Source organism: Theropithecus gelada, chromosome 1 (assembly GCF_003255815.1).
Source record: "Theropithecus gelada isolate Dixy chromosome 1, Tgel_1.0, whole genome shotgun sequence".
Lineage (NCBI taxonomy): Eukaryota > Metazoa > Chordata > Mammalia > Primates > Cercopithecidae > Theropithecus > Theropithecus gelada.
In genome coordinates this window covers 73,459,660-73,476,240 of record NC_037668.1, presented here as the reverse complement: position 1 = coordinate 73,476,240, position 16,581 = coordinate 73,459,660, and the positions used below count along the sequence as shown (strand labels likewise).

Sequence of the window (16,581 nt, the reverse complement as noted above, 5' to 3'; positions counted from 1 at the left end):
GAGCCCCCCCCCCAAAAAAAAAAAAAAAAAAAAAAATAATTAAGGCCAGGCGTGGTGGCTCACTTTGGGAAGCCGAGGCAGATGGATCACCTGAGGTCAGGGGTTCAAGACCAGCCTGGCCAACATGGTGAAACTCTGTCTCTACTAAAAATACAAAAAAGCCGGGCGCGGTGGCTCAAGCCTGTAATCCCAGCACTTTGGGAGGCCGAGGCGGGTGGATCACGAGGTCAGGAGATCGAGACCATCCTGGCTAACATGGTGAAACCCCGTCTCTACTAAAAATACAAAAAAAAACTAGCCGGGCGTGGTGGCGGCGCCTGTAGTCCCAGCTACTCGGAGGCTGAGGCAGGAGAATGGCGTGAACCTGGGAGGTGGAGCTTGCAGTGAGCCGAGATCGCGCCACCGCACTCCAGCCTGGGCGACAGAGCGAGACTCCGTCTCAAAAAAAAATAAATAAATAAAAAATAAAAAAATAAAAAAATAAAAAATAAAAATACAAAAATTAGCTGTGCATGATGGCACATGCCTGTAGTCCCAGCTACTCAAGAGGCTGAGATAGAAGAATTGCTTGAACCCAGGAGAAGGAGGCTGCAGTGAGCTGAGATTATGCCACTGCACTCCATCCTGGGTGAGACAGAGTGAGACTACATCTCAAAAAAACACACACACAAAAAAAAACAAAAAAAATTAAAAACAATTTTTTTGTTTTTTTTAAATAAAGGCCAGGCATGGTGGCTCACATCTGTAATCCCAGCACTTCGGGAGGCCGAGGCAGGCGGATCACCTGAGGTCGGGAGTTTGAGATCAGCCTAACCAACATGGAGAAACCCCGTGTCTACTAAAAATACAAAATTAGCTGGGCATGGTGGTACGTGCCTATAATCCCAGGTACTTGGGAGGCTGAGGCAAGAGAATCGCTTGAACCCGGGAAGTGGAGGTTGCAGTGAGCCAAGATGGTGCCATTGTACTCCAGCCTGGGCAACAAGAGTGAAACTCTGTCTCAAAAAAAAAAAAAACAAAAATTGGCTGGGCGCAGTGGCTCACGCCTGTAATCCCAGCAATTTGGGAGGCCAAGGCGGGCAGATCACAAGGTCAGGAGATCGAGACCATCCTGGCTAACATGGTGAAACCCTGTCTCTACTAAAAATACAAAAAATTAGCCGGGCATTGTGGCGGGCACCTGTAGTCCCAGCTACTCGGGAGGCTGAGGCAGGAGAATGGCGTGAACCCGGGAGGCGGAGCTTGCAGTGAGCCGAGATGGCGCCACTGCACACCAGCCTGGGCGACAGAGCAAGATTCCATCTCAAAAATAAATTAAATAAATAAATAAATTTTTAAAAATTTAAAAAATAATAAAAATTGTTTTTTCAATCAGAAGACAGATGGATAAATAGACAGAAAAAAGAAGTATAGACCATAGAAACAAGTTCCAGGTTCTAAGGAGCTAGTTAGAGAAACATAAGAAAAAATTCCTAGGCCAACAACATATAGGAAGTCATGTAGACAGACTCTGGGAGCTCTGAGAGCACAGGCCAGCAAAAGAGGTTAGAAGGGGGAAAAGATTAAGGAAGGCAGATAAGTGGGCTGAAAGCTGGACCCAGAACCCCCTAATGAGAGAGAAGAAAACAGGCATCAGGTAGAAGGATGGGTTAGTTAATTTTGCTAAAATCCAGACTGGAAACATGGCATCAGCAGCAGAACCAAGGGTACCCAGCCTTAGACACAAAGCACCCAAAGCTCTTGTTGTGGGTGCCTGGCATAGTATTCAAGATCCCCACCTGGGTGCAGACGTACTTCCCTTAACATCTGACCCCTGCTGTTCCATGCCCCGACTTGGCCTTGGCTGTGGCCCCCACCCCCTGCCTTGACCTAGCTCATGGACTTGTCCGAGGCTGTGACAAGTGCCTGCCTGAAGCACAGGGACCCTGGCTCCAAGCTCCTAAGCAGCTATAGGAAAGAAAGCAAAAGGGAAAAAAGACACAGGTCATCCAAGCACACCACAAATACCAGTTTAAGTTCCAGATAGAAGAATCTGTTTTCTCTGCTGGTACTTCTCTCAAACGTAATCCCCAAACTTGTCTTCACTCTGACTCCAGATTTCCAAGGAAGAAGGAAGAAGCGCTGGGGAAATGCCCCATTCCAGGCAGGAGCCAAATCTCATAGCTACGTCCACCCTAAGAGAGCAGGTCTACACTCCCAGACTCCCCTCAGCTGGGAGGGTCCACACCAGGGGTCAATCATCAACTTTAATAGTCCTTGAGTTAAAAACTACATTTACATTTTTAAGTGGTTATGTATTTATTTTATTATTATTTTTCTTGGGATAGAGTTTTGCTCTTGTTACCCAGGCTGGAGTGCAATGGCACGATCTCGGCTCACTGCAACCTCCGCCTCCTGGATTCAAGCGATTCTCTTGCCTCAGACTCCTGAGTAGCTGGGATTACAGGCATGCACCACCACGCCTGGCTAATTTTATATTTTTAGTAGACAGGGTTTCTCTGTGTTGGTCAGGCTGGTCTCAAACTCCCGACCTGAGGTGATCTGCCCGCGTCAGCCTTCCAAAGTGCTGGGATTACAGGCATGAGCCACTGCACCCAGCTTAAGTGGTTACTTATTAAAAGGTCACGTGAGTATATAATCACCTCCATCTGTAACTTGTCCAATATAATCTAATTGTTTTTTAATTTTATTTTCCTTAATTTTTGTTCCCCTAGACGGCGTCTTGCTCTGTTGCCTAGGCTGGAGTACAGTGGCATAATTGTGGCTCACTGCAACCTCTGCCTCCCAGGTTCAAGCAATTCTCCTGCCTCAGCCTCCCAAGTAGCTGGGATTACAGGCGTGTGCCACCATGCCCGGCTAATTTTTGTATTTTTAGTAGAGACGGGGTTTCACCATATTTGCCAAGCTGGCCTCGAACTCCTGACCTTGTGATCTACCTGCCTTGGCCTCCCAAAGTGCTGGGATTACAGGCGTGAGCCACAGTGTCCGGCCTACTTTTTTTTTTTTTTAAGATGGCCTCGCTCTGTCCAGGCTGGAGTGCAGTGGTGTGATCATAGGTCACTGCAGCCTTGGCTTCCAGGGCTCCAGCAATCCCCCTAACTCAGCCTCTCGAGTAGTTGGGACCACAGGCACATTCTAATTTTCTAAATTTTTTGTAGAAATGGGGTCTCACTGTATTGCCCAGTCTGATCTCAAATTCCTGGGCTCAAGCACTCTTCCTGCCTCGGCCTTCCCAAGTGCTGGGATTACAGGTATGAGCCACCACACTTGGCCCCATCTTGTTCTTTAAAAAAAAGTTGGCCGGGCGCGGTGGCTCAAGCCTGTAATCCCAGCACTTTGGGAGGCCGAGACGGGCGGATCACAAGGTCAGGAGATCGAGACCATCCTGGCTAACCCGGTGAAACCCCGTCTCTACTAAAAAATACAAAAAACTAGCCGGGCGAGGTGGCGGGCGCCTGTAGTCCCAGCTACTCTGGAGGCTGAGGCAGGAGAATGGCGTGAACCCGGGAGGCGGAGCTTGCAGTGAGCTGAGATCCGGCCACTGCACTCCAGCCTGGGCGACAGAGCGAGACTCCGTCTCAAAAAAAAATAAAAATAAAAATAAAAAAAAATAAAAAAAAATAAAAAAAAAATAAAAAAAAGTTTGTGACTGGGTCAGGTGGCTCACACCTGTAATCCCAGCACTTGGGGAGGCCAAGGCAGGTGGATCACCTGAGGTCAGGAGTTCGAGAGCAGCCTTGCCAATATGGTAAAACCCTGTCTCTACTAAAAATAAAAAAATTAACCAGGTGTGGTGGCTCGTGCCTGTAGTCCCAGTTACTTAGGAGGCTGAGGCACGAGAATCACTTGAACCCATGAGGCGGAGGTTGCAGTGAGCCAAGATCATGCCACTGTACTCCAGCCTGGGGAACAGAGTGAGACTCAGTCTCAAAAAAAAAAAGTTTGCTGGACCTGTATGTTAGTGTGTGCCTGTGGTCCCAGCTACTCAGGAGGCTGAGGTGGGAGGGTCACTTTTGAGCCTAGGAGGTCAAGGCTGCCATAAGCCAAGAACGTGCCACCGCACTCCAGCCTGGGCAACACAGCGAGACTCTGTCTCAAGTAAAAAAAAAAAAAAAAGCTTGCTGACCTTTGGTCTATACAATCCACCTAGTTATTCTTCAAACCTTGACACCTTCTATGTGCCTAATTCTGGACTGAGCAGTAGGGAGAGGCTAAGCCCTCAAAGAACCCAGTGTGGGAGAGGAGACATGATCACAGCACAGGGTGATAACTGCCATATTAGGGGTCATAGCGTAGGGATGGGCACAGAGGGGCCGCATGTCTGCCACAGCACTCAGTGCAGATCCAGTTAGAGAAACATGTCCTTCCTATGCCCCCGGCGCTGCTGGGTCCCTCAGCCCACTCTCTGAGTCAGCTGGGGAAGCCCAGGGTATATAACTGGTCTCTTCATCTCTTCCCACTGCTCTCCAGGCTCATCCCCACTGGAAGGGGAGTATGGGGATGGGGCTGCTAGGAAAATGCAGGCAGAGGCTCAACAAGTTTTTCTTTTCTTCCCCCATCCCTCACCTGACCAGGCTCACTCTTCCAGGTACCCAGACCAATCAGAGGCATCTTCTGCCCAGTGTGCAGGAGAACACAGGAAGCTGCCATTGCCCCCTGAAACACAGATGGGAAGAGAATGGTGTTGGGGTTAGTGCTGTTGTTCAGGTCTCAGATATCCACTGTCAAGAATACTGCAAAACGGCCGGGCACAGTGGCTCATGCCTGTAATCCCAGCACACTGGGAGGTCGAGGTGGGTGGATCATGAGGTCAGGAGATCGAGACCATCCTGGCTAACACAGTGAAACACTGTCTCTAATACAAATACAAAAAAATCAGCCGGGTGTGGTGGCAGGCACCTGTAGTCCCAGCTACTCTGGAGGCTGAGGCAGGAGAATGGTGTGAACCTGGGAGGTGGAGCTTGCAGTGAGCCGAGATCGGGCCACTGCACTCTAGCCTGGGCGACAGAGCAAGACTCTGTCTCAAAAAAAAAAAAAAAAAACAGAGTTCAAGACCAGCTGGGCCAACATGGTGAAACCCCATCTCTACTAAAAATACAAAAATTATCTGGGCATGGTGGCACACACCTGCAGTCCCAGCTACTCGCGGGGCTGAGGCACAAGAATCACTTGAACCTGGGAGGGGGAGGTTGCAGTGAGCAGAGATCATGCCACTGCACTCTATAAAGTATGGGCCAGGAAGGGGTGGGGAAGAGGGGACAGAGGTGGAGCACAAACACGTGGTTATATATGTACCTGTGAGCAAGGGCAGTGGAGACAGGGTACCCAAAACCAACCATGGCCAGTAGCTCCTGAACAAATACTAACCAGATCACCAGCTTGGATGCCCTTTTCTGTGGCAGGCTAAAGATCTCTATTAAAGAACTGCACTATCTAAAAACAAAAACAGGATGGCCACATAGAAGCACCCAGTCTTGACTAAATAAGGTCTCAAGCCAGTGTAAGGCAGGCAAAGGCCATTATGAGAGAAAGAGACCAGGTAACTGAATAGGCCCAGGAAGGGACCACTTCTCTGGCAATGAAATTAACGTTCCCTGGCCGGGCGCGGTGGCTCAAGCCTGTAATCCCAGCACTTTGGGAGGCCGAGATGGGCGGATCACGAGGTCAGCAGATCGAGACCATCCTGGCGAACACCGTGAAACCCCATCTCTACTAAAAAATACAAAAAACTAGCCGGGCGAGGTGGCGGGCGCCTGTAGTCCCAGCTACTCGGGAGGCTGAGGCAGGAGAATGGCGTGAACCCGGGAGGCGGAGCTTGCAGTGAGCTGAGATCCGGCCACTGCACTCCAGCCCGGGCTACAGAGCGAGACTCCGTCTCAAAAAAAAAAAAAAAAAAAAAAAAAAGAAATTAACGTTCCCAGGAGGTTGTCAGAACTACAGATTCTCGGCCGGGCACGGCAGCTCACGCCTGTAATCCCAGCACTTTGGGTGGCCGAGGCGGGTGGATCATGAGGTCAGGAGATCAAGACCATCCTGGCTAACTCAGTGAAGGCCCATCTCTACTAAAAATAAAAAAAATCAGCCGGGCGTGGTGGCGGGCACCTGTAGTCCCAGCTACTCGAGAGGCTGAGGCAGGAGAATCACTTGAACCCAGGAGGCGGAGGTTGCAGTGAGCTGAGATCACGCCACTGCACTCCAGCCTGGGCAACAGAGACTTTATCTCAGAAAAAAACAAAAAAAGAACTACAGAGATTCTATTCTCTAAGTACCTTTCACAGAGGTCTGGTCAGCCATGCTGGTAGGCCTGAGTGGGCTCCTACAAGGGAGGTAAAGGGAGTCCTAAAAAAGGAACTCTTTTTTTAGACTCAGGGTCTGGTTCTGTCTCCTAGGTTGGAGAACGGTGGTATGATCATGGTTCACTGCAGCCTTGAACTCCTAAGCTCAAGTGATATTCCTGCCTCAGCCTTCCAAGTAGCTGGGACTACAGGCCTGTGCCAGCACACCTGGATGTTTTTAAACTTTTTTAGAGATGGGGTTTGGCTAGGTTGCCCAGGCTGGTCTTGAACTTCTGGCCTCAAGCTATCCACCCACTTCAGCACCCTGAGTTGCCAGGATTACAGGTATGAGCCACCATATCCAGATCTTTAATTTTTTAGTTGAGAAAATAGGCTCAGAGAAGTGAAGTTAGACTGGGTACTGTGGCTCACGCCTGTAATACGAGCACATAGGGAGGCCAAGGCAGGCAGATCACTTGAGGTCAGAAGTTAGAGACCAGCCTGGCCAACATGGTGAAACCCCATTTCTACCAAAAAATACAAAAATTATCTAGGCGTGGTGGCATACGCCTGTAGTCCCAGCTACTCTGGAGGCTGAGGCGGGAGAATCGTTTGAACCTGGGAGACGGAGGTTGCAGTGAGCCAAGACTGCGCCACTGCACTCCAGCTTGGATGACAGAGCCAGATTCCATCTCAAAAAAAATAAAAAAAAGTGAAGTTATTTGCTCCAAATCAACAGCTAAGAAGTGGCAAAACCGGCTGGGCACAGTGGCTCATGCCTGCAATCCCAGCACTTTGGGAGGCCGAGGTAGGTGAATCACAAGGTCAAGAGATCGAGACCAGCCTGGCCAACGTGGTGAAACCCCGTCTCTACTAAAAACACAAAAATTAGCTGGGTGTGGTGGCAGGTGCCTATAATCCCAGCTACTCGGGAGCCTGAGGCAGGAGAATCACTTGAACCCGGGAGGCGGAGGTTGCAGTGAGCTGAGATCGCGTCACTGCACTCCAGCCTGGGCAACGGAGGGAGACTCCACCTCAAAAAAAAAAAAAAAAAAAGAAGTGGCAAAACCAAGGATCTAAGGAGGAGCTAATGGAAAAAAGGCAAATAAACACAGACCTATAAAAAGATACTCACGGTAGATACATGTGTGATGTGCTACAGAAAAGGGAAAGGACAAAGAAATATTGACACTGATTCATAAGAATTCCCAAGAGTCAAGGGGAAGAACTCTGACCAGGAAGGGGAAACTATACACATGACTTCAATGCAGCAGAAAAATAACTAATTACAGATACAAGTAAATTTCCAACCAAAGATAACTGGAGCCTCCTCCTCTGGAAAGCTATGAAAATAAGAAGTCACCAAATGGCCCAACAATACTCATTTTATCAGTAAATTGAATGTTCCAACTCTTGTGCAAAACCCAAGAGAAAAACATGTTTAAATATTTAAACTGCCTTCCTTCAGTTTATGGTCTTGTAATGGGAATAGGTGATATCAGTACACTGTGATAAGAGCATTGATCAAATTCTGCACAAGAGCTGCACAAGGGTGGCAAGAAAAGAGTAACCTTGCTAGGATGGCTTCTTGGAGGCCATCTCTTCCTGAGTCAAGTCCTAAAGAATAACTGAACAGGAGTTAGCCAAGTGAAAGAAAAGGAGAGAGAACGTTCACACCAAGAGCCAATGAGGTAGATATAACCTTTTCCCTTGATCTCATCGGTACCATGAATATCACTCTTGGGACTGACTTAATTGCTAATAATATCTTTATAAATATAATCTTAGTTTCCAGGTTCTAAAAGGATGTAGGATAGAGCAAGTAATAAGACAAGCTGTGGCCGGGAGTGGTGGCTCACGCCTGTAATCCCAGCACTCTGGGAGGCCGAGGCGGACGGATCACCTGAGCTCAGGAGTTCGAGACCAGCCTGACCAACACGGTGAAACCCCGTCTCTATTAAAAATACAAAAATTAGCCAGGTGTGATGGCATGTGCCTGTAGTCTCAGCTACTCAGGAGGCTGAGACAGGAGGAATCGCTTGAACTCGGGAGGTACAGGTTGCAGTGAGCTGAGATCACGCCACTATACTCCAGCTTAGGCAACAGAGCAAGACTGCAGCTCAAAAAAAAAAAAAAAAAAAAATTAGCTGTGCATGGTGGCGCATGCCTGTAACCTCAGCTACTTGGGAGGCTGAGACATGAGAACTGCCTGAACCCAGGAGGCGGAGGTTGCAGTGAGCCGACGTAGCGCCACTGCACTCCAGTCTGGGCAACAGAGTGAGATCCTGTCTCAAATAATAATAATAATAATAAGTTGAGGCCAGGTACAGTGGCTCACGTCTGTAATCCCAGCACTTTGGGAGGCCAATGCAGGCGGATCACTTGAGGTCAGGAGTTTGAGACCAGCCTGGCCAACATGGCGAAACCCACTCTCTGCTAAAAATACAAAAATTAGCTGGGCATGGTGGTGCATGCCTGTAATCCCAGCTACTCGAGCAACTGAGGCAGGAGAATCACTTGAACCTAGGAGGCAGAGGTTGCAGTGAACTGAGATCAGGCCACTGCACTCCAGCCTGGGCCACAGAGTGAGACTCCATCTCAAAAAAAAAAAAAGAAAAAAAAAGCAAGTCGTGAGTAAAGCCAATACACCAACACTGTCTTTCCTAATACTTCTGATCCAGGAAGAATTTTATATCTAGTTTAAGTTGATTTTGGAAACCACTCTTTTCTGCTAAAACAAAATCGAAACTGTTCAATCTGAGCATCAGACCACAAACTACCAGGGCAATGCTCTTTATAATCAAACTTTTCAAGGACACAAATTTCTAAGGGATCAAGTAAGCAAGTCTGGACCTGACAAGAGGAACCTGGTGGCCTGCTGCCACCGGGGTCTAAGGCAGGTTTCCTGGGCTTACTGCCCAATGACCTGTTGGCCTCTTGCAGATTACCCAACACAGATGAGAAGGCTCTGAAATTACAACTGGGGTGAAAGCTTGAACAACACCCTGGCTTAAGGGGAAAACGAAGAAGAAACTTGAATCTTGCTTCTCCCTTTCTTTTGCTAGTGAAACTGAACACCAAAAGGGCTGAGGCTTGGAGGACAGGGATGAAAGAGGTAGGAGATGTGCAAAGAACAAGAGCTCCCTAGGGAAGAATGAAGGTGCCACATAGATGTTCTTCTCTAAGACAGAAAATCATCCTCAGTCAGCTCCTGACTTCCTCATCTTCTGCTTGATACACTGCTTTCCAGCCTAGCCGTGCATTAACAGATTCCAGACTCCGGGCTTGTCAGGAACTGCCTATCTGGACCTTTGGCAGCATTCAGAAACCTTCATGTTATCTTTTTTATTATTATTATTTTTTTGAGACGGAGTTTCACTCTTGTCACCCAGGCTGGAGTATAATGGCGCGATCTCGGCTCACTGCAACCTCCACCTCCTGGGTTCAAGCGATTCTCCTGCCTTAGCCTACTGAGTAGCTGGGATTACAGGCGTGTGCTACCACACCCAGCTAATTTTTGTATTATTAGTAGAGACAGGGTTTCACCATATTGGCCAGGCTGGTCTTGAACTCCTGATCTCAGGTGATCCACCAGCCTCAGCTTTTCAAAGTGCTGGGATTACAGGTGTGAGCCACTGTGCCCAGCCTATCTTTTATTTTATTTATTTTGTTTGAGACAGAGTTTCATTCTTGTTGCCCAGGCTGGAGAGCAATGACGCAATCTTGGCTCACCACAACCTCCACCTCCCAGGTTCAAGCAATTCTCCTGCCTCAGCCTCCCAAGTAGCTGGGACTACAGGTGCCCGCCACCACGCTTGGCTAATTTTTGTATTTTTAGTAGAGTCAGGGTTTCACTATATTGGCCAGGCTGGTCTCAAACTCCTGACCTTGTAATCCACCTGCCTTAGCCTCCCAAAGTGCTGAGATTGCAGGCGTGAGCCACTGCACCCGGCTAGCTTTTTTTTTTTTCTTTAAGACGGAGTCTTGCTCTGTCACCCAGGCTGGAGTACAGTGGCATGATCTTGGCTCACTGCAACCTCTACTTCCCAGGTTCAAGTGATTCTCTTGCCTCAGACTCCAGAGTAGCTGGGATTACAGGCACCCACCACCACACCCAGTTAATTTTTTGTATTTTTAGTAGAGACGGGGTTTCACCATGTTGGGTAAACTGGTCTCAAACTCCTGACCTCAAGCAATCCACCCACCTTGGCCCAACGTACTAGGATTATAGGCATGACCTGCCGTGCCCAGCCAGAAACCCTCATGTTATCTTTTTTTTTTTTTTTGAGACGGAGTCTTGCTCTGTCGCCCGGGCTGGAGTGCAGTGGCGCGATCTCAGCTCACTGCAAGCTCCGCCTCCCGGGTTCCCGCCATTCTCCTGCCTCAGCCTCCAGAGTAGCTGGGACTACAGGCGCCCGCCCCCTCGCCCAGCTAGTTTTTTTTGTATTTTTCAGTAGAGACGGGGTTTCACCGTGTTAGCCAGGATGGTCTCGATCTCCTGACCTCGCGATCCACCCGTCTCGGCCTCCCAAAGTGCTAGGATTACAGGCTTGAGCCACCGCGCCCGGCCCCTCATGTTATCTTGAAGTATGAAAGGGAGATGTGTGGGTTGAGTGGGGAGGGGGGTATTATCAGGACTCAGGTTTTATTATTTCCAATTCAGTGCATAGGTTCCTTCCCTCTGTTGAATTCTTTCTTTCTCAAAGGGCTCTACAGTTGCTGCTTGGAGGCAGGGAACTAGAAGACGCAGGAAAAAAAGGAAACAATATCTACATGAGTGTTTCCTGGCTGCATGGGCCTTTCCTCTGCCTCCCACAAATGCTGGTGTGGGAGTAGTTGGTGAGGAGAGTATTTTCTCCTGTACTTTTCTTTTTGAGACAGGGTCTCACTCTGTTGCCCAGGCTGGAGTGCAGTGGCCCATTCATGACTCACTGCAGCCTCGAACTCCTGGACTGGAGCAATCCCAAGTAGCTGGGACTACAGGCACATGTCACCACACCCAGCTTATTTATTTACTTATTCATTAAAACAGAGTCTTACTCTAATGTCCAGGCTGGAGGGCAGTGGTGTGATCTCAGCTCACTGCAACCTCCACCTCCCAGGCTCAAGCTATCTTCTCCATTCAGCCTCCCACGTAGCTGGGACTAGAAGCATGGGCCACCGTGTCCAGCTTAGTTTTTGTATTTTTCGTAGAGACGGGGTTTCTCCTCGTTGCCCAGGCTGGTCTCAAACTCCTGGGCTCAAGTGATCCTTCTGCCTCAGGCTCCCAAAGTGACGGGATTATAAGTGTGAGCCACCACGCCTGGCCTTATTTTTCTTTTGTAGAGATAGGGTCTCACTATGCTGCCCTCTCAAACTTCTGGCCTCCAGTGACCCTCCCACCTTGACCTCCTAAAGTGCTGGGATTACAGGTGTGGCTTTCTCCTATACTTTTTTTTTTTTTTTTTTTTGAGACGAAGTCTTGCTCTGTCACCCAGGCTGGAGTGCAGTGACGTGATCTTGGCTCACTGCAAGCTCCACCTCCCAGGTTCATGCCATTCTCCTGCCTCAGCCTCCTGAGTAGCTGGGACTACAGGCGCCCGCCACCACGCCCAGCTAATGTTTTTATGTTTTTTAGTAGAGACAGTGTTTCACTGTGTTAGCCAGGATGGTCTCGATCTCCTGACCTCGTGATCCACCCGCCTCGGCCTCCCAAAGTGTTGGGATTACAAGTGTGAGCCACTGCGCCTGGCCTCTTCTATACTTCTAAAAAAGCCAGCTTGGAAAATCACCTTACATGTGTAATGTTGGCCAGATTTTGTCAGTTTAGCTGGGTTTTAAATCTTGTTAATACTTATAGATACAGAAAAAGAGAATGCTCTAATATGTAACCTAAGACTGCAATAATACTTCCTGTACTTCTTGATGTATGTGAAAAGAATTTTAAAATATATATTCCTAAATCTTTCTCTAGTCCATCCATATCTACCTCCACTGCCACTGCCCCATCTCTGACCACCATTACTCGTTTTTTTTTTTTTTTAAGACAGAGTCTTGCTCTGTCACCAGGCTGGAGTACAGTAGTGTGATCTCAACTCACTACAACCTTCGCCTCCCAGGTTCAACTGATTCTCCTGCCTCAGCCTCCCCAGTAGTTGGGACCACAGGCGCATGCCACCACACCCAGGTAATTTTTGTATCTTTAGTACAGACGGGGTTTCACCATGTTGGCCAGGATGGTCTCCATCTCTTGACTTCGTGATCTGCCTGCCTCAGCCTCCCAAAGTGCTGGTATTACAGGCATGAGCCACCGCACCCTACCTCTTTAAATTTTTTTTTGAGATAGAGTCTCACTCTGTTGCCCAGGCTGGAGTTCAGTGGCATGATCTCGCCTCACTGCAACCTCAGCCTCCCGGGTTCAAGTGATTCTCCTCCCTCAGCCTCCCGAGTAGCTGTGATTACAGGTGTGTGCTACCACACCCAGCTACTTTGTGTATTTTTAGTAGAGACAGGGTTTTGCCATGTTGGCCAGGCTGGTCTCGAACTCCTGACCTCAGGTGATCCTCCTGCCTCAGCCTCCCAAAGTGCTGGGATTACAGGCGTGAGCCACTGTGCCCAGCTGACCATCACTCTTTACTTAAACCACAGATCTCGGCTTCCAATGTGGTCCCTCTTCCCACAGTCCATCACCAGATCCAACCATGTGACTCCCAGTCTCAAACCCTTCCAGCAGTTCTCCCCTATATTCAGGATAAAGTCCAGGCTACTCAAAACCTGGCTCCTGTCTTCCTCATTTCACCACCTCCTCATGTCAGACTGTATTCCAGACTTTGAACACTCAACAGGGTGACACTACTTACCTGACTTTAGGTGTCTGCACACTTTCCTTCGCCAAACCCTATCTTTGCTTGGCTAACTGCTGCTCATCCTTCAGCTAGCACTTTACATTTCTGGCTCCTTTCCAGGTACAGTGGCTCATACATGTAATCTCGGCACCTGGGCAGGCTGAGGCGGGAGGATCAGTTGAAACCTGGGCAACAAAGGGAGACACTGTCTCTACAAAAATTTATTTTTTTCTTTCCGAGTGTGCTTGCTAGGGAGAATTTTTTTTTTTTTTTTTAAAGATTAACTGGGCACAGTGGCGTGCACTTTATAGTCCAAAGGCTGAGGTGGCAGGATCACTTGAGCCCACAAATTTGAGGCTGCACTGAGCAAGGATTTCACCACTACACTCCAGCCTGGGCAACAGAGTGAGAGACCCCCATCCATCTCTAAAAAATAAATAAATAACTAAATGGATGGCTATTTCCATGTACTAATAGCATGTGCACATCACTACATTTTTCCTTCTGTTTATATATAAATTTCCCCCACAAACCTGGCTACTCCTTGAGGTCTGAGCCTGTCATCTGCTTGAACTCCTAGAGTACCTGTCCCATACATACATACAATGTACACATTACACACACACCACACACACCACACACACACTCACACACACACAGCTTATGGAGGAGAGATCTTGACAGGTTGAGTTTGGCCAGCTGGAAGGACATTTGAGGAAGTCGCTGCCTCTATCACTGTCTTCCTTTACTTCTTGGAAAATCTGGAAAGAATCCCCTCGAAGAATATCAAAGCACTTTACTATACTCGGCAAAAAATCCCAGTGGACCAGATAGAATCACACTGAGATTGCTTCTGTATCAAAGATAAGGAAACAGATTTTGGAAAAGTAACAGGCCTGCAGCCCTGAGTATGAACCATCTGAAGGGGAAGAGTTAATTAACAGTAGCCTCATCCAGTGAAGGTTCAGATCTGTGTCTCACTTTAACAGAGTTCTGGGGCAACAGAATAACATGTTGGACTTTCCCAGACTCGAGGCAGGCGTCTAAGTAAGAGAATTATCCCCACTTCCCTCCACTTCCGAGAACCATTCCTGCACCTGCGTAAGAAAGCCCGAGCAGCTGGAAAAAGCACGTAGGTGAGCAAACAAAAAGATGGCAATTAAAACTTACAGATCACCTAGTATGCGCTGTGCGCCTTCAAAGCTTTATCTCAATTGTTGCTACAGTTCTAATGTAGGACCACATTTTATTGCTGAGGAAACTTAGGTTCAGAGAAACTGGGAAGTTAGCAAGATCATACAGAGAAAAGAAGAGCTCAAATCCGAAACCAAGTCTCGTCCCCTCCAGTGCCCTGCACTCTTCGCTCAACCCGGGGGGCTGACATTCAGTCGTAAAGGATCGAGGCCATATCCTCTGGGAGAAAGGCCAGCAGCAAGAGAAACTCACCTTGGCACAAGCACAGAGCGTGAACACAGTAGTGTGGCCTGGGCTCAGTTCTGTACCCTGCCAAAGATCCAACGGTCCTTAGCTTAAGTCTGGCGGTGAGGAGGAAGCTCCACCCGGAGGGAGGGGCAGGGGCCGGGCATAAAGGATCACGCGCAGGGTGGACCTCCTTCCCCGCCTCCCAAGGAAGGACCTGAAGGGGATGGAAACCAGAGCTGGGAGGTAGTACCGTCTCCACCTCTGGATCCTCGAGGTCGACCTGGCCGGAACGTGATCACTCACTCCGCAGCGCGAGTTTGGAGAAGTCCTAGGCACAATGAGGCAGGTGGCGCTGGCCACGTGGGCGGTCCAGGGGGCGGGGCCAGCCGCGCCTCTTACTGGCCCACATTGCACTGCGCGCCTGGGCGCCGCCGCTGGCGCTTTTCCGGGGGAAGTAAGGTCCCAGATGCTACGTTGCAGGTTCTTCTGGTGTCGGCCCTCCGGATTCACAATGCCATCCCTGGCTCCATACTCTCCCTAAAGTTAGGTTGGGTGGATTCCCAAAGTTTACCAAAGTTGGCCGCGTTACATTTAGTTCAAGCAAACTGAGGCCCAGAGAGCAGCTGCAACACCGAGGTTGGCCAGAATACCGAAGACCTCGGGTCTGCAGATCCAGGCGCTGGAAAGTGCCTGGTCCCTCTGTCTGGACCATGGACCCGTGCAGCAAGTTATGTGCCAGGCACTGTGCGTAACACTTAATGAACATGGTTTTCTTGAATCTTCAGGATAATCCTGGAAAAGGAATATTCTTTTTTTTTTTTTTTTTTTTTTTGAGACGGAGTCTCGCTCTGTCGACCAGGCTGGAGTGCAGTGGCGCGATCTCGGCTCACTGCAACCTCCGCCTCCCTGGTACAAGCAATTCTGTGCCTCAACCTCCCAAGTAGCTGGGATTACAGGCGCCCCATACCACGCCTGACTAAGTTTTTTGCATTTTTTAGTAGAGACGGGGTTTCACCATCTTGGTCAGGCTGGTCTTGAACTCCTGACCTCGTGATCCACCCTCCCTGGCCTCCCAAAGTGCTGGGATTACAGGACTGAGCCACCGCGCCTGGCCGAAAAGGAATATTCTTTTATTTCGTACAAGCCTTTTAAAAAGTCGTAGGACAGCATACATACAGAAAATACACCAATTTTTTTTTTTTCTTTTTCTTTTTTTTTTCCTATTCTACATCCAGGGAGAAAGAAAATGTACAAATCTTAAATGTATACAGTTCTTCTTTTTTTTTTTTTGCAATGTAACTGCCATCCAGATGAAGATACAGATATTACCAGCACACCATAAGCCTGTGAGGAAAGTATTCATGATCCATTTTATGGATTGGACAGACTCAGCAAGGTGAAAGCTATTTATAATTTTCCCAAAGTCACACAGGTATTAATTACATGACAGATCTGAGATTTGAAATAGTCTGTGCTGTTTGAGTGGAGAGGTGTCTTGCATTTATGTGTTTTCCTTGGCAGGGATGGGCAAGACACAGGGTTATCTCGGTTTGGTTCTGCTTTTCCCCACACCTTTGCTCCCCTAGAGCCACTCTTCCCATTTCCCCACCCCCATGATCCCCCACTGTCTCCCCAACATAAGTGATGTCCTGGTGGACCAATTGTCTAATATATCAGGCCATCCTCATAAAAACAATGAGACTCGGTGGGGTGCGGTGGCTCACGCCTGTAATTCCAGCACTTTGGGAGGCCAAGGCAGGCAGATTACCTGAAGTAGGGAGTTCGAGACCAGCCTGACCAACATGGAGAAACCCCTGTCTCTACTAAAATTACAAAATTAGCCGGGCGTGGTGGTGCATGTCTGTAATCCCAGCTACTCGGGAGGCTGAGGCAGGAGAATTGCTTGAACCTGGGAGGCGGAGATTGCAGTGAGCCAAGATCGTGCCACTGCACTCCAGCCTGGGCGACAGAGCAAGACTCTGTCTCAAAAACAAAATTTTGTCTCAAAAACAAAAATAAAAACAAAAAACAAACAAAAACCATACTGCTCCCCTACCAGT

The 16,581-nt window shown here is 48.6% G+C and overlaps 1 protein-coding gene across 4 annotated transcripts in view; it reads right to left on the bottom strand.

Annotated features, from left to right (window-relative positions):
• Nucleotides 1–14,918, bottom strand: part of AKR1A1 (aldo-keto reductase family 1 member A1) — a 19,535-nt gene extending 4,617 nt beyond the window's left edge. Inside the window, exons 1-4 of one of the 4 annotated variants that reach the window (XM_025384415.1) lie at nt 14,772–14,883; nt 14,546–14,602; nt 13,115–13,284; nt 4,567–4,656 (exon numbers count right to left, since the gene is read on the bottom strand). In XM_025384415.1, coding sequence (XP_025240200.1) covers nt 4,567–4,650 — 84 coding nt within the window. In that variant the 5' untranslated portion in view covers nt 4,651–4,656; nt 13,115–13,284; nt 14,546–14,602; nt 14,772–14,883. Of the gene's footprint in view, nt 1–4,566; nt 4,694–13,114; nt 13,285–14,545; nt 14,736–14,771 lie in introns of those variants that run through there. The other 3 variants (XM_025384400.1, XM_025384409.1, XM_025384425.1) reach the window with 3 other exon arrangements.
• Nucleotides 14,919–16,581: the final 1,663 nt, after the last annotated feature.